The sequence below is a fragment of the Cryptotermes secundus genome, unplaced genomic scaffold (assembly GCF_002891405.2).
Source record: "Cryptotermes secundus unplaced genomic scaffold, Csec_1.0 scaffold1350, whole genome shotgun sequence".
NCBI lineage: Eukaryota > Metazoa > Arthropoda > Insecta > Blattodea > Kalotermitidae > Cryptotermes > Cryptotermes secundus.
Window position 1 is genome coordinate 1,153,806 of NW_019739242.1, and position 18,795 is coordinate 1,172,600.

An 18,795-nucleotide genomic window follows, 5' to 3' on the forward strand; every position below is an offset into this window, starting at 1 on the left:
TGCTTAACTAATTAAGCCCGACGTCATGAAGACGTATGGGGGAGTGGATGTATACATCCTAATTTTCTTGACTTCGGCACTTGTAGGTGAGTGGTCAGCTTCATGCCTCGGCCGCTTTACCCCCGATGAAAGAGGCAGGGTGGGCCCCAGAACCGGTCTGAACGATGTAGAGAAGAGAAAATTCTTGACCCTACAGGGACTCGAACGCCGACTCCTCTGTTGTCCAGCTCGTAGTTGTAATTTTATTATTTCAGTTTTGAGTGCGCGTGCGCACGTGTGTGTGTGTGTTTGTGTGTGTGAGAGAGAGAGAGAGAGAGAGGGATAGGAAATGGTAGGCAAATCTACTCTGTAGAAGCTGTTAGTCCCCAAAACGTTGTATAATTCTGTGTACCCATACACACAATGAACGTACCCAAAGGCATGTGTCATTTAAGTGTTTTGATATCCCTGTTTTGTTGCAGGCGACGGCGAACGTGATCGTGTTCGTGTGCGTGAACGTTGTGGGCGTGTTCATGCACAATCTGATGGAGCACGCCCAGAGGAAGGCGTTCCTAGACACCCGAAACTGCATCGCTGCGCGTCTCGAAATGGAGGACGAGAATGAGAAATTGGTAAGATTTGCGTAAACAAATGCAGGTCAGAAAATTCCCCGAACCGGAAGTTTCGTTCCCGCGTTGAAGCACTGTCCTGGGATTGTGCTTATGTGGAACTGGACGTTTTGGCTGCAGGTCACGTGAACTGACACAGGAGTTGGTGAAATGTGATAATTGGATGGGAACAAAACGCCGGCCATAAATAACGAATGGCGATCGGTGTCTGGGAAGTGATATCGATCGCTCGATAGGCAGAAGGGTCGACGTAGGATGGAATTTCTGTCGGTTTATTTTCATCGGACACGAAAATGAACAAAGTTATCAGTTAGTTCTCTTTCATTTGTATGTATGAGATGTTACATATTTTAAAGGTGTATGCTTTAGTTTTCTGATAACTGTTTCATGATAGCGCGTAATGGAAGGCAGATCCCAGTGGAAGGCCAGAAATTGGACGGTTACTGTTAGTGCCGGATTTGACGCCATCTTGGCAGATCATGTACAGATTTAAACATATCGAAAATCAGGACGTAATGCTTTTTGCGTTTCGCTTGAAACTTCTGATTCCGTGATAACGGGACTTTGAATTAAGTTTTTGAATATTTTTATATCCTGGCATATTTAGTAACGCATGACGTTGTGAGGGTAACATAAAGGGTTGTGATGCGAATGGAAGAAATATTTGCTTCAATTAAGGAATTATTTCAGTATTTGCTTGGAAGGGCTGAGGAAAGCCATGAATTACCGCAGTCAGGCCCGCCGATTATAACATTGGCGCGTATGCGGTATAAATGTGACGAATAATTGTGGTTTTTAGATTTGATAATTGGATTTATTGGACGCCTCTATTGCAATTACACTTGGTTATAACAGCTCACACATTGAATACATTCTTAACGACGTCTGTCTGAGAAATCTGTCGCTGTTCGAATCTTGAAGAGTCTCTAGTCACTAGTCTTCTGCTACTCAGCACGACTGACTGCGAATCAGTTACGTGCCCTTTTATAACCCGGTGCGGACCGCAGTGAGAACACACTTGAACTGTTCGTCTGTGGTAATCTACATATCCGTTGCCACGGTACTGCGTGTCTACCAAAAACCGTTGTCCAGCAGCTGTTTGTTCCGCGTTGCGGTAGGAATGTGCTCAGCAAAGCGCCGCCCAGTAGATGATCACATTCCGGCTTTCAGGCGTCATGTCACAATATATAAATAACATGAAATTACTTCAAATTCATACGATTCAGGAAATGATGGATAGAGAGAGATTTGCTTTTAGTCCGTCATTCTGGAAGCTTAGCATCAAAGCCCCAAGCGACTCGTAAACGTCAGCAAACAACTACCCTACAGGATATATTCGAAATAGCAGTATTAAGCTCCTGTTTGCTACGAACTGGGGTATGTGTCTGATGACCTCGGTTGCTACCATTGTGTTCTTCACGTGTTCGGTTTACTTTATATTTCGAAGTCTCCTGAAGGCGCATTCTCAGCTCCGTGTGCGTGGATGCCGCGAAACGGCTCTACTCTTTACGATCCTGTTCTGTTACCAGCCTCGTCGTATTCTTCGCCTGTCTTGTCTTTGTATTTCTCTGTTTAAGGAATTTATCTGAAAGTAATAGGCTATATAGCGCTCATAGGGGGGCACGCGGTAGCGTAGTTAGTTAAGGCACTGTGCTACAAGCCGGAAAGTCGCGGGTACGAATCCCGGTCAAGTCATTTGATCTTTCAGTTGACCTGATCCTTTCAGCCTCCAACAGAAATGAGTGCCAGGAATCATCCTAGAGGCTAAAGGCCGGCCGGCGCGTAAGGCTAACAACCTCACCACCGTCTGTGAGCCGATTGTGTATAAAATGTGTGAGTCTCAACATCTCAAACCTATGAGCCTCCACGGTTTGGTACAGTGATAGCTAGTTTATAGCGTTCATAAAGGGCATGATTATGAATGGTAAGTTGACAAAGATATGCAACTGGCCGTGCCATAGTTCAGGCTGTTAGTCGCGCGTTTCCCACCTCGGCGGCCCTTATTCGAGTCCAGATCAGGACATGTGGGATTTGTGGTGGACAAAGTGGCGCTGGGGTAGGTTTTCTCGGAGTACTTCGGTTTCCCCTGCCTATTTGTATTTCACCGATTGCTCAACATTCATCATCTATTATCCAGGGCTGGTACAACAGGCCAGATAGTGGCCGACGTACCAAGTGGACTCAGCCAGGTCATTGGATTTTTTCAGTTGACCTAATCCTGCCAGCTGCACTATGGCCCTGGGGTCCACTCAGCCTCTAACAACTAAGTACTTAGAATCTTACAGCGGGGTGAATGGCGGGCGGCGCGTAATGCTGACAGCCTTACCGCCATCTGTGAACCGACTGTCTAGATAATGTGGGAGCCTCGACGTCTCACAACCCTATGGGCCTTCATGGCCTATTACAGGGACAGCTTTACCTTTATGATCATAATACATATAAATCGAATGAATTATTGCATAAGGGGAATGCCTGTATTGGCCCTTCAGTGATCTAGTGTGCATTCGGCTCTGCTTTCAGCACTTCGAATACTTATAAATTAATAAGAAAAGTCACATTAAATTACTTACATAGAATTTAACAGAGAAAATATTTTACGGATATTCACTTACTCGCTCACTCACTCACTCATGGAGCTGAGCCCATCTTGAGAAGCTGCCATTTGTGCAGCTACTCAAGAACTTCCCAACACTTTATGGAACCCGAAGGTTCAATACCGTGTTCACAAGAGCCCTCCACTGTTCCCTATCCTGAGCCACATCAATGAAATTCATACCATCCCATCCTATATCTCTAAGGTCCATTTTAATATTATCCACCCACCTACGTCTTGATCTTCCCAGTGGTCTCCTTCCTTCCGGCCTTCCCACCAGTTTCATAGATATTGTGGTCCATTAATAATTGGAGCCGCATTTGAAGTTGTCTTGTGAGCCTCAGACGTTTTCTTGATATCAAGCGAGCCTCACACTGAACAAGTTTGGGAGTCGCGGTTTTGAGTGAGGAAATGCAAAGAGATCTCAGGCACGAAATCGAACCCGAAGTCTCCGACGTATGAATATCCTATAATTTGAGACATATGAGAGTAAATTCGCGAAATATCTCATCTGGCGTTCCAGGAAAACAACAAACCATTTTAGACGGCTTCGCTCATCGACTACCACTGTGTGAGTGACGCGTCACGATTACCATGAAATATTCATATGAGAGGTATGAAAGCCGTCAGCAGGAACACGTGTGCTCGGTAGACTGTGTGGCAGCTACAAGCAGACTCCACGCGCCATTGCCTTGGAGCCAACATCGGTGTCTCGCAAGTTCATGAACTTCACGGCTGCGCAGAGGCAGCTTAAGCATGATGTTCGCCATACTAACGTTTCGTTCAGGCGATAGCGAACCGTTGCCCAGTTGGTGTACACATTTCACAGGCGTGTTCTTTGCGAGTTTACTTACCGCATTAGCCTCCGTGTCCACTTGCTGTAGGTAGAGATCTGTGTGTCCAGTATTAATACGATACTTACAGCCTAACACTGCGTAGTCAATTTTTTTATTATTATTTCTTGGGGTGAGGTAAAACTGTGTCCACTTTGTACGTCGGCTCTAATTGGCCTATTGTACCAACCCTTGACGATAGATGATGAATGTGGAGCCGTCGGTGGAATGAGAATTGGCAGGGGAAACCGATGTACTCGGAGAAAACCTACCGCAGTGCCACTTTTTCCACCAGAAATCCCATATGACCTCACCACCCCAGTGGGAAGCCGGCGACTTACCGTACGTCCCTGCGTAGACATAAGCAATTCGTCACTCTTTCGTTGAACATAAATCATATTCCGAAATGTTTCGCATAAATCTTCTTGTGGATCTCTGTGCTATGAAAGCCTGCATTTTATTTTTGATACGGCGAACAGAGTTATAATCCGAGATCCGAGGTTCTGTCGGAGGTGACTGAAAGTACTGTCTTCTGTCATATGACGCCGTATATTCCACTAGAAGTTAATCGACCTTTCGGAGGAACAAACTGCATCCATTTTCAGGCTCTAGGAATACTCCGAGAAATCAAGCAGAATATTCACCGAAGCATCTGCATTAGTGAAGACGCCATGCCCCTGCATAGCCACTAAATATCCTCACAATGGGCTACGCCCACCTCCTTCGATTTCCTTCCTAGTTTGTAGTCGTAACTAGATTTCTGCTGCTGCCCCATGTGATCAGACACTTTGCCAAATAACCTAGGCACTGTGTGCTGTGCAGTGTTCCTGTCATGTTGTGTGAGATGTGAACTGATTGTTCTGTGGCAGCGATTGATTCATTGCGCTGTATCAGTGTACAAGACTATACTGTGTCACAACTCAGAAAGTCACAGTCTAGATGTATATCATAATTCAGTGCGTTTGTATTTGACCATCCCAAATGCATAATTCTTTTGGTTTCAGGTCTAGGCAGCCTGACTAAATGCCTAGAAATCTTAACGAAGAAGTGATTTATGCAGTTTCCTGTATTTACTTGTATATTTGCGTCTCAAATGCAACTTGCTTTCATGTGCTGCTTCTCTGTCACTAAATGGTTTGCTCCTATACCGCCATCATCAGGTACACGTGTACCTTGTTCCACTGTATGTATATAGGGCGGAACAATTTTGACAGGAAGAGACCCGTGAGGACGCAGGGTCGAATACCTCCACCGTGACCCTGCGAGTCGCAGAGGTGACGAAGAGGGAAGTCTCAAATCTGAGACAGTAAAATATGGTCGCAAGTCCCAAGGGACTCGGACCCGAGAAAGACTGCGCTGGCAAGGTCCAGCAGCATATATAAAAGACAGACCCGTCCTCTCGTCAGAAGGGCGCCCCACAGAAACAAAACAGTAACTGTCAAACAGTATAAATATCTGGTCATGAGCCCAATATGAGGCTCGGAACCAAGACTTACTGACTGACCGTCAGTCTCAATGTGACTTTGACTTTGACAGGAAGAATGCCGTCTTCTGGGATCTGACGCCGTGTACATATTGTGTAAACCTACGTTTCGGAGGAACGTATCGCCTCCATCTTCAGGGCAGAAGAAAGAAAGAATCCGCGAGCGAGGGACCAGCGTGAGCAGGTTGCCACAGTCATCGGTTTATGTACTACATGGCGCCACATCGTTCCTCCGAAACGTCGGTTTATGCAATATCTACACGACGCCACATCCCAGAAGACGGCATTCTTCATAGTCACGGCCGTGAAAGCCTCAAATCTTACAAATATTGACAGGGTTGATATGAATACAAGTAAATACATAAATTGACATAAAATTTACTCCAGCATCATAAACTTGAGTGGCCGTAATGTGCTGGTGACAATTGTTTGGAATTACAAGTACCAGTATGTTGGTGCCAAGTCTTCCCAAAGCTGTCCATTAATTCGGGTCAATATGTAGGGAGACACACACGGACCACAGGCAGTCACAATCTGCTGGGTTGAGAATCAAAGTGACATCACTCATGAAACATCTTCGTGTGTCTGAGGGAAGCGATGGTATGGAGGGGGTTGCTGTTTCAACAAGTCTCCGTAGCATTCAAGACCTGGTGACTACTCTTGTGTGTTGTTTGTGTGCCTTCTCCTCGTGTCTGTAGTGTTCAACAAGTGGTCACTGTTTTCCTTTCTCTGCTCTTGTATATAAGCATGCCGTATAAAACTTTATAGCTGAAACAAGTTTACTTTACAGCTTCGTGTGCTTTTAATTGTCTTCAGGACTATTTCTCCATGTTTACGGACCGGGAAGAGAAAGTTACCCTTTTCGCCATCGTACTGACTTGCTGTATGGGACTCTCTGTCGCTGGTTCACCTAACGACGTCAGTGTTGTTTACTCTTATTGGACGGTTTTCTTTAAGCTCGGTATNTCTTTATAGCTGAAAGAAGTTTACTTTACAGCTTCGTGTGCTTTAATTGTCTTCAGGACCATTTCTCCATGTTTAGGGACCAGGAAGAGAAAGTTACCCTTTTCGCAATCGTACTGACTTGCTGTATGGGGCTCTCTGTCGCTGGTTCACCTAACGAGATCAGTGTTGTTTACTCTTATTGGACGGTTTTCTTTAAGCTCGGTATGAACATCATGCCACTGAGCGTCGTCCCATTTTGGTTCTGTTTGTTCCACTTTTAAGCAATACCAACATGGCAGCACTGACATGTGAGGTGGAAAGACATCAGTGATATTAACTTCCCTGAAATTTTGTGTTTGATACCTAGGCCTATTTGTATAATAATTTGTTAGAAGTAACATTGCGCAGCTATTCCTTCTGTTGAAAACTGAAAATCATTATTCCTTAGCTGGTTGAATCCATCCCACATACTCCGATCATGTTTGTTTAATACACGTATCCATATTAATATTGGCCTCCCATCTATTCCCGGATCTTCCAAGTTGAGACTTTCTTCAGTATTTACAAGTGAAACTTTGTAGGAATTCCTCATCTTTCCCTTGCCGCTGCTCATCCTGTCCTAGGATCCTGCATTCTGTTGACGAGACAGCAACATGTACTTTGTTTTCTCTGCCTTTGCGTCTATACCAACCTCCTTACTAGCTCCAATTTAAGCATCTGTGTTTTCTATGGTATCTATGTTATCACACAGTAGATTCACATCTATCAGCATAGACCAGCAGCTGATGTGTCTCATTTAAACCAAGTACACCTCTGGTTGATGTTTTAGGGCAGATAGTTGACCTGCATTCAGTTAATGTGACGTTCTAAAGGGCCCTCTGCTATCGTCACAGTAGCGAGGAAGTCAGTAGCGCACTCGAGATATATAGATAAAGCTGTCCACAGACTTAATTAATTACCACGCTCTTTCGCTGTACGGAAGAGCGGAGGTGGAGCTCCACATGTTAACTGAGCGGTCAGTCTTACTGAACATCGGAACCGCGAACAGGTGAAGTAGATACCATATGTGTTATGCCTTCCATGGAGCAGAATTTTTGTGTGTGTTCAATTTAGTTGTGAGAAAAAAAAATGTTTACTATTTTCTCCGCTGCCGGTCACGGTAGCCGAGCAGTCTAAGGCATGTACTGTCTTCGCTCGCTTGGAAACCGGGATCGTGGATTCGAATCCCACTCAGGACATGGATGTTTGTGTGCGTTTTTCTGTGTTTGTATACAGGTAGAGGCCTTGCGACGAGCTGATCACCCGCCCAAGGAGTCCTACCAAATGTGTAAGATCTAGAAAAACCGAAGTGAACGGAGAAGTTCATGGAAGTAAGCCTAGGCCCACTGAGGCTGTAGTGCCAAGGGAAAAAAGAATTTTCTCCGCTAGCCGCCCTAAGAGCTGCACGCTGCTCGCGAACTCCAGTTTGGCCACGTCTGAACTAGATACAGAAACAGTGAATTTGCTTGCAGGAGCGGTTACTGCTGTCAGTCCTGCCTCAGCATGTGGCTATGGAGATGAAGGCGGACATCATCTCTCCTGTTGAAGGGCAGTTCCACAAGATTTACATCCAGAGGCACGAGAATGTGAGGTAAGTCAGTGTGTGTTGTCTGCTATTCACTTGCCTGATTGGGCCTGAACCCGCCTTGATGTCAGCGCCGAAATAAACTCAGGACAAACTACGAGAATTGTTTTAGGGTTAAGTGGTTATCGAAATCCTTTCACTATAAGGTAAAGTTGTCCATGTGCATAACTAATTAAGCATTTCGCCATGAAAGCCTATGGAAGAGTGGATGTATAGATCCAAGGTTTCTTGACCTCTGCGCTAGTTTGAGGTCTCTTTACTGTAAGAACTTTAACTGAAAATATAAGGAGGCCGCGCCATAGCTCAAGCGGTTAGTCGCTGGCTTTCCACCGCGGCGGCCCGGGTTCGATCCCCGGTCTGGTCAAGNATGGAATTTGTGGTGGACAAAGTGGCGGTGGGGCAGGTTTTCTTCAAGTACTTCGGTTTCCCCTGCTAATCTTCATTCCACCAATTGCTCCACAATCACCCTCACCTATCATCTGGGGCTGGTACAAGAGGCCAGAAGTGGCCGCAGTACAAGAGACTTAGTCCCACCCCACTAGCAATAAAATGAACTGAAAATATAGACTCAACACTGGCGAAATAATTTATAATGAAAAGGTGCACGAAGAAAGTATAATTAAATGATTATTGAATAAGTATAACTAATGTTTTGAAACAATACAGATTAACATAATGAGCAGTTAACAGAAGATGTCAGTATGAAAAGAGAAGTAATAAAAATTGACTGTTATTATGACATATATGTTGAAATTGGAGACAGTGTTATGTTAAGGAATTTTTAGATTTTTTTTGACAAAATATTATTGCATATATTTGGGTTTTTTTTTTGCGTTTCAGAAATGAACTTCTGAATTGTTTGAATTTTATGCAGTGTATAAAGGTGAAACTGAAAGTTCCTGCACGGTGCTTATTTTCACACACGCGGATGAAGCGTTATGATAACGAACTGGAATACTAATGTTATATTTTAGCGTCCTGTTGTAACGAACTGGAATGCATTTTACTATAAGATTTATTCTACTTAGTTATTAGCCATCTCACATGTAACTTGCTTTTGAAACTTTTAAAAGTTGTAAACGTTAAGAAACTCTTTTATATCACTGGTGTATGCACACTGCATGTTTCGAGCAACATTGGTCATGCTGGTGAAACTCGCGTGTTTCCGTCCGTAAGTTCAGTTTTCGGGATATGCCCTAGTCTATGCGCCCATGTGTCTATAACATGTGTTAGCATTGTTACGTGATTAAGTGACTAGGCGGGGTTTGGTCCGGCCTAGAAAACCGAGATTAATGTCCGTGGGGATCCGTTGCGCTGACCACGCGACACCCTCTATCCTCAAAAGTTGGCACTAACTTCGCCAACAAGCGGCTGTCGCTTGGTCGGTATAGTTCGCTTGCGGACTAAAAGCCACGGAGTTTTTTTAGTTTAGGGCGGGATTTTGGTTGGTAATTGGATTTATTGAACATTTACAGATCGTAACTAAAAATAACTATAGCACAATCGCTAATTCACACACTCTGCAGTTCACTACAGCACGTATTAAGTCTACTGTGTCTTCACCAGTCGTTGTCTTATAACGGCTTCCAACGCCGTAGATCCGTCAGCATCCATATTCACGGCTTCACATCCTCGTTAGCTGTAGCCTATTTCACTGAAGCTCCTTAGCTGTACTAACTGGCTTCCAGCTGCTTAACTCAAGACTATGTCACTCACCAACTAACGCACTTCACTCCACTGACTCCCAGGCTGGCGGCCATCGTACACGAACCTCTTAACCTTCTCACTGCCGTCTCAAGCCCCTAGACTCTCTCGCAATCGCCACTCCTCCTCGCTATATAACGTCGGCACGAATCCCATAGAAAACATCCCAACATTTCCTCAGTTGCGTTACGTAACAATCGCACGGGCCGCGCAGAGAACACCACCTTCCAGTCATTCCATTGCTGCATTTTACGAACCTGTTGGCGGCCACTACCTAGCAACGGTCGTTGTTTTCAGAACCATTACCTAGCAGCGGCTGTTGTATAGCTGCTCATTTCTCAGTCGCTGCCCAGCAACTGGCCTACATGCCACAGTATCTTGAATTAGTATTTTGTATTTGACATGTGTTGGTGTGTCTTACGGTATACCTGTATATGTACTTACCCTGTGGTGATGAGCAGCTCCTGTTGTATCGTGTGTAGCTGCTGCGAATGTTTGCTGCAGAGGGTCAGAGTTACTTTGCGACTGGCGGGTTATCGCCAATCAGTTTGTTCCTGGCGGCGGCAGGAGGCTTTTCTCTTCTCCATATCATCCATACCATGCCTGGGGCTCACCCAGCCTCCTATCTGATGGGTACCAGGGGCTCTCCCTAGCGGTGAGCGGCCGGGGCTTCAACCTGACGACTCACTTCCGTCTAGAGATGAGGTTAATACTTGTATGTATACCTCCACACCCTCATATGTATATCTATATGGCATGGTGTTTAATTAATTAAGCACAGGGACAACTTTCGTTTCTTATTTTGAGGTGCTGCCCCGGAGTTTGCCTGTAGGTACTCAGGAAATCATGAAACCCTTCATTCTGTTTAGTCTTGTTGTGACCGAAGTTTGAACCGGGCTAGGTAGAAGAGTTATGGCTGTGGCCAGTTTACCTGATTTATATTTTGGATGAGCCTACCCAATTTCGCAACAAACCTTATTTCGTGGTATGACAATGAAAATTCGCCACAAATAATGCAGTCATGAAACAGGGGTCGGTTAACCCAATATGGGGATTCTCTCTCTCTCTCTCTCTCTTGCCCTCTTTTTAATAGGGTTTCCACTTTGGGGCATAGTGCATCCGCGAAACGCTTTGTTTCATTTAAGTTTCTTAATCCTAAGACAGTCGGTAGGACTCCTTGGACGGGGATCAGCCAAAGACCGCTACTTATACAGGACAGCACAAACACAGAATAAACACATACAGACGCCAATGACTTGAGTTGGATTCGAACCCACGATTCCAGTGTTTGAACGGGCGAAGACAATTTATGCCTTAGACCGCGCGGCCACCGTGATCGTCAGTATAGGGATTACACTTTTATTATACTATGTTGAAATATTTGTAGTGGAAAATTTCATGAAACGTAACTGTTTCAGGGAAAAGCGTGATCAGAACTGGTAGGGTCACTGCGGAGAAGGGAACACACTCTTGTCTTTGCTGTGGAATGACACTCCAGCCCGTAGCCTACTTACCGTACTGACTGAGATATCCCAGCGTCAACCTACTCTGTAATATCGATAAGAAATTTATTTCAAAGTTATCCAATTATCTACATTTTTCCTCGTGATTTATAAATGATTGCAGATGTTTGTAGGTCTCTTCACTTCAATAAGCATAACGATTTTACAGAGAGAAAGTGTTTGAACTGGAAACTTTGGAAATTTCTCATAGTGGACATTCATTAGAGAAATGTTAACTCTGTATGAAGTAGATCTCTGTAGATGCTGAGGACCCGAAGACCGGCGTTCCCGTGCCTCTAGTCTCTTTGAGCAGCGAATACGGCCTCAGAAATGATTCCCTTCTAACGCCTTTGTTGTCTGTGTCATGTCTTTCTGCTTCAAGGCGCATTGCTCTTTTCTCGGTAGGCCGTCTGTTCTAACGGGGTTGAATTGACGGGAAATGAAAGAGATCAAACAGAAGTCAGCGCTAATGAAATACGACACAAATGTGTTGCAGTTACCATATGAAAAGCCGTACTTCTTCTCTGCTCGCAGTCACCGTGGTCGCTCACACGTTAACCTAACCTCCAATCCACTTACACGCCTTTCTGGCACGATTGCAGAACACATATGTGATCCTAGGAACGATCTTAACAATTACGTTTCGTTAGCATTGGAGTCACGATGAAGCCCAGGTGTGAGTTGTGTTTCAGAATGAATTTCACACACACCCATACGTGCAATCGCATAGTGGGGGATGGAGTCCAGTTGGGTCCACTCGGCACGGCGGCAACTGATTGGCCTATTGTACCTGCCCCGGGTGATTATGATGATGGAGAATTTGGTGGAATGAAGATTGGCAGGGGAAACCGAAGTTCTCGGAGAAAACCCGCCCCAGCGCCACTTTGTCCACCACAAATCCCACTTCATCAGACCCCAGGATCGAACCCGGGCCGCCGCGGTGGGAAGCCAGCGACTAACCGCTTGAGCCATGGCGCGGCCAAGGGTAATGTTGCGTGTATGCCAAAGCATATGCAGGGAATATAAGTAAAACTCTGTGGATTTTTAGTCTCGTCACCAGAAATTAGTGGTCAAGGCCACGCTCCAGCTGCCCCCATTGTGCAGCAGTCGGAGTTGGCGCCAGATCCGATTTGTACGTTCGTAGAAATGGGAGCATTAAATTGCAGTGCCTAGTGTCTTATCAGATGCTTCAGCCTGTCAGCCTAGCAAAGGATGTAATTTACAGTGATGTAATTTAATTAGCCTTGTGTGGTTATATATTATAATCAGTAATACAGATGTCAGTTAAATTTATGTTAAATTTTGTAGATACAGTTCATAACCTCAAAGTGTTGCAACCTTCGCCATATTGATAATTTTTTAATGCAATATTTATACAGAAGTTGTACTTATTTTTATCTCTCTCTGTACGAATTCTAACCTGTCTAGCTTCAGAAATTTGTCAGTTTATTATCATGTTGCTCTTTTGGGAGAGACCAATGAACTGATGGACACGTGGATGCGGTCATGCTAGTAAAAAGTATAATTCCCAATCTTGTCTGGAATGTAGCTCATGTCATGCAGTTCGTAATAAGCTTATTTTCTGTCCACTGCCCTCACGCACTTGGGCATGTATCTCCCAGTCAAACCAACCCACTAATTCCATGGAGCAGAGTTTTTGAGATCTAACCAATCCACTAATTCCATGGAGCAGAGTTTTTTAAATCTAATCAACCCACAAATTTGAAAACTTTGGAAACTAACCAACCCATCGGGCCCCGCCCTAGATCAAGCAGTTAGTCGCTGGCTTCCCACCGCGGCGACCCGGGTACGATCCCGGGTCTGGTCAAGTGGGATTTGTAGTGGACAAAGTGGCGCTGGGGCAGGTTTTCTCCGAGTACTTCGGTTTCCCCTGCCAATCTTCATTCCACCAATTGCTCCACAATCACCCTCACCTGTCATCTGGGGCTGGTACAATAGGCCAGAAGTGGCCGCAGTAGAAGGGTCTTAGTCCCATCCCACTAGCATTAAAAAAATTACCGGCTTGCTCATAGCTGCAGAGAGTCTGAATTGCGGAGCGGAGTGAGAGGAGCCCCAGCTGGGTCTGTTGAGCCAACCCGTGATTGTGAGAATGATTGATGGGGTAAGAGGCACTGGTTCAACTGTGAGGAAAGGCTCTGTCCCACTTTGTCCACTACAAACCGACATGGACCGGCTTGGAATTGAGTCCGAGCCTCTGTGGTCAGAAGCTGGCTTGTGACCATTTGAGCTGTGGTACGGCCTGAGGTTTCCCTTATGTCAAATATTCTGTTCCGTGTCGCAGGAGGTTCACCTTGATTAGTATCGCATAATACCAACCGCCGCGCATCGTGACCGGTGCGGTTGTGTATGCTCTTCTCAGTTGTATGGTCAAGGGTTCGAAACCTAACCTTAAATGTCGGTATTTAAATATTCGCGTAAGCATTTACTGATGTGAGATTTGAGACTCTGTATTGTGTGGTAATGTCCTCCAGTGTTCCGGAGGACTGTGTTGCCTCCATCTTCAAAGTATAGAAGTGAGATGAGCATGGAAGAAGGGAACATGCGGCTTCTGAGGACAGGAGACCTGAGCAGAGGGATGGGAGTAAGGAGGAGTATGCGGCCCTTACAAGGGCCATGTTTTGAGGCGTAGAACTGAGACAAGTAATTAGTATGAGTAACCTGTGGACGATGCAGGATGTAAGGTCAGGAACCCCGGAGTATGAATCACTCTGCCCTTTAGGACCATTGTTCCCTCCCTTCATCTCGTGACCTCGCAGTATCACCCTTGGGCCACTCAACAGTTATTTCTGCCATCTTCGTGCTCATGCAGGACGCATCTTACAAGGGCCTCATATTTCACAGTTCTGTTCATTCTGATTGGTACACTCAGTGCCTCTGTCCCAAGCATCTCTCTTCTTACATGCATACTAACATCCAGTGCTCGTCTTACTCTCCTGTCCTGAAGATGGAGGCAGCGCGTTCCGCCGAAAGTCTGTAAATATCTGCCAGACTATATGTTCCATCCAAGAAGGCGGTGATCTTTAGGTACTTAACTCATTTACTTCTTGTAGGTACCATATACATATTTGGCCTATAGTAGTGTATCTTTAATGCGAGAGAAACTTGCCTCGGGACGCAGATGTGTCTCTTGCTTGTAACTGATTTACAGAAGTTTAAGTCCTGTAGATCAATATGACGTAAGGCTGCCTAACCGAGCCGTGTTCGTTATTCGCAGCTGTGTACTCAGAGAATTCGTTACATTCTGAGGCTTTGGGAGCGAAACGCGTTAGCGTAGTTGATTGAGGAACTATACTACAAACCGGAAGGTCGCGGATTCGTTTCCCAATGAGGTCACTGGATTTTTCAACTGAGCTAATCCTTGCAACCGCACTATGTCCCCGAGGTCGACTCAGGCTCTAACAGAAATGTGTACCAGGAATCTTCCTTGGGGTAAAGGGCGGCCGGCACGTAATGCTGACAGCCTTGTCGCCATCTGCAAGCCGAGGGTCTAGAGAAAATGTGGAAGCCTCGACGTCTCACAACCCCATGGGCCTTGACGTCCTGTTACAGGGATAGCTGTACCTTTTTTTCCTGAGGTTTCGGGTTAGATTTCCCCACTGTGTTTGGGTGAACTCCAAAATCTTACGTTTAATCAGTTCATGTCGCTACGAGATCTTTATATACATTCGCTATGCATTTCTTTAGCTCATTCGATTGCATGAACTTAGCAGTTGTGACGGCATCATGCAATAACTTCACAATCAATATATGTACCTGTATTTCATGATGAGTAGAATGATACACGGTGATAAGCTCATGCCCGAGGTGTGATTCGAAGCTACAACCCTAGCGTTCTTGGTTTCGATACCATACAAGCATGTAAACATTAGGGTCGGCGTTACTAATGTCATACCAAGAATTCCGCGTTCAGTTCAGGAATCTGAGACCTGTAACTTACATTTAGATACCACGCAATACTGTGATGTCGGAGAAGTTGCTTACATGTAAGGGGAAACTTTTAAATGAATGCCTTTTGCTCCCAACCCATTTATGCAGATTCATATTGTATTCTGAGTTATAATACCATGTAGTCTGGTAGGTGGTTACCAGCGTCTTGAATGAACATACGACCCTGAAGATGGATGTCTCATGTTCCACCGAAACTTTGATACCTGCCTACCAGACTGCATGGTGTGAAACCGCCGAACATAATATCGTGACATAACGGCTGAAGAGCCGGAACAGTTTAACAATAAAAGTCATCCGTTGCAAGGCAACGGCAACCTAAATACGAATCTTCATCGCTGTGTAAACCCTACATTCTTTATGTTTTGTAAATATTAATAATTTGCGTATTTAAAATCTTCACGTTTCTTAAGTAAGAAAAATCCGATTATTTTTTCTGGATTACTGTGTTTTTGGAAACTGTATCTGTTCCGGAAACGATTTGTTCTTTAGAATACCAAACGATGGACAAAGTCCCAAAACTCAGTAATCTCGAGTGCCATACACCATCGTTAGGACCCTTTGGAATCGGCTTTGTTTCTTTTGCGGTTGTCCTAAACAGTATTCAGCACCTGAGTCCTTTTGCACGCAGAACCCTCTTAGAAGGGTGCATTGAATCTAAGTAACGGATGTAGGAGTTGATATTCTCACAGCGGTTGTTATGAAGAGTTCCGTCTTCTGGTCTATAACGCCATTCGAATCCCGATGAGGTCATTGAATTTTTTTCAGTTTACCTAATCCTTCCAGCCGCACTATGGCCCTGGGGTCGACTCAGCCTCTAACAGAAATGGGTACCAGGAATATTTCTGGAATATTCTTGGGTGTAAAGGGCGGCCGGCGCGTAAGGCTGACAACCTTACCGTCATTTATGAGCCGTTTGTCTAGAAAATGTGGGAACCTCAACATGTCACAACCCTATGGGCCTCCACGATCTGTTACAGGGATACCTTTACTTTTTAGTCTGTTGAAAGTCATCCAACATTTCAGAAGAACATGTCGCCTCCGAAGAATAAGCCAAGCAAGAAACCAGCGTTAAGGCAGAGCAGTAGAGGACTGTAGTTGCCTTGAGATGTAGGGGACTTATTAATAATTGAGAACATACCAGATTCAAGTCTTCCATCCGTTTGTACTTCGGTTAAGTGGCTTCTAAAGTTGAAGGCCTATGGAACTCGATGAGACGGTAGTGTGACCACCGATGTTTATACCCAGGTTTCCAGTATATAGGACAGTTCAAGCTGAAACCAGTTCCCTAGTCTCTATAAATATGATTACGTTTGCGTGGCACAAGGATAGGTAGGACAAGGAATGGGCGGACTTGACCTCAGAAGAGAGGCCAGGTCACGCGACGGGATGTCTCTTGCATATTCTGAAATTCACATCCCTTTACATGGCATTACACACACACACACACGCGGTATGTGTGTACGCTCTAAACGTTAGATCGATAACAGCATTAGCAGTGCCGAATGAACGAACTAGACGTGGAAAAACAAACATGGCTATTCGAAATCCCGCCAACATTACATTCGGATAATTGGCGGGGCAGACAACCACGACGAAGCTAATGGACTCATTTCTGCATTTTTCTTTGCGAACACGCCAAAGGAATGTCATAAAATGGTGTATCGCAGTGGCAGTCCGGAAGCTGTTACATCATGCTCCTAGAAAATGTGGTTATACTGTAACCGAAACCATCAATTTAACCACATGTAGACTTGCACAACGTATAAACCGCGGACACATGTGAGTAAACCAGATTCCACGGTTGGAAAATGTGGTTGCAGAAGCTGAAGTGGGAAAGCTCTGCTCTGAAGATTATTTTGTTTCGTTTCTTGCCGGCTCGTGGCGTGATCATACCGTTCTTCTCATTCTTCGGGTCATTATACTGTAATGTACTATATTTGGACATCTAACTGCCATTAGGACCGGCAATCAATCGCGTCATTAGCCTGTAGTAATTAATGCCGCCTCATCCCAAATCAATCAGTCGTATGCAGTGCCACTTTGAAATAGTAGTCGTAGTCACGTAGGTAAGGCAGAAGGTAAAGCTATCCTTGTGACAGGCCGTGAAGGCCCATAGGGTTGTGAGACGTCGAGGCTCTCACATTTTGTCTAGACATTTGGCTCACAGATGGGGGTAAGGCTGTCAGCCTTACGCGCCGGCCACCATTTACTTCCAGGAGGATTCCTAGTACTCATTTCTGTGAGAAGCTGAGTCGACCCCAGGACCATACTGCGGCAGGAAGGATTAGGTAAATTGAAAAAAAAAATCCACCTCATCGGGACTGGAACCCGCGACCTTCCGACTTGTAACATAGTGCCTCAACCAACTACGCTACGCGTGCCCTCGTAGACCTTCATTAAAAAGAATACGGGAAGGGTGTACATTGTGAGACTGCATCCGCCATATTGTGTGAGATGGGAACGACACCAATGCCACTAAATGTAAGGTCCTGAAAAGATCTTTGCAAAATCTGCAACTCTTAATAAGTTGTTTGTGTGTTTGTGTGTGTGTGTGTAAGACAAAAAGGAAGCTGATTTAAATATCTATTTAGCTTTCAGCTGGGTGGAGATAACTAATTAATCATTAGAGTTAGGAATTAGAAATGTGATAAAAAGATTTCCCATGAACGTACCTACAAATTTAGCGTGAAATAAAATCAGCAGTTGTAAACATGGCTACGATGCGAAATGTCGAGATTATGTCCAACAAATATAATATACTGTTCGGTTATGCTTAAAGTTACACTCAGGTTGTGGAGACAGTGATGCAGGGGTGGGGTTGCTCTACTGTTCACAACATAAACATTTTCTGCATGTCGCCGTTGATATATTTGCTTAGTTCTGTACTTATAAATTTACTTGTTTATAATTTATCTCTCACGGTGCTGTATTTGTCAGCCACTTTAAGATTGGGCTGAAATATTCTCCTAAGCAACTTGTTCTGAAATTGCCTCAGTCTGTTTCTGTCATCTGAGGTAACCAATTGTCACACTCATACAGAACAACAGACATAATTATAATTTTGTATATTCTGAAAAAGGAGAAAGCTCTAGATCGCATTAAGTGAAGGAACTGTTTTGGAAGAGACTGTGGACCTGTCGTCTGACAGATTACTGATAAATGAATTCTGAAAAACCAGCATGCCACGAGAAGTAACACAGGGTCTCGGCTCAGGCTCTAACTGGCTTCTTAAAATTTTGTTTTGTTTTCCTGGCTGATGGTGCATTTCTCATTGAGGCCATTAGTCATTCTTTACCCCTATCGGTAGTTATGCTTCCGATCAGGATGTTGATGGGCCATCATGGTGGCGAGAAAGAATATTTTTCTTTAAAAATCACCCATTCCTTGACGTAACGTTAATGATACAAGTGATTGATGATGTTTGAAGGAAGAAAGTCAACACCATTATACAGGAAGGTGTCAGTGATTGTAGTGAGAAATCTTTCAAGAAGGCGACTTTGTCGCTCGTGTACTGGAGGAGAATCCAAGGTTAGC

The 18,795-nt window shown here is 44.7% G+C and overlaps 1 protein-coding gene across 6 annotated transcripts in view; it reads left to right on the top strand.

Annotated features, from left to right (window-relative positions):
* LOC111871901 (Ca(2+)/calmodulin-responsive adenylate cyclase) overlaps positions 1-18,795 on the top strand; it is a 375,443-nt gene that overhangs the window by 277,923 nt on the left and 78,725 nt on the right. For all 6 annotated transcript variants that reach the window (XM_023865290.2, XM_023865293.2, XM_023865296.2 and 3 more), the window contains exons 5-6: positions 462-611; positions 7,974-8,092. In XM_023865290.2, coding sequence (XP_023721058.1) covers positions 462-611; positions 7,974-8,092 — 269 coding nt within the window. The remainder of the gene's footprint in view (positions 1-461; positions 612-7,973; positions 8,093-18,795) is intronic.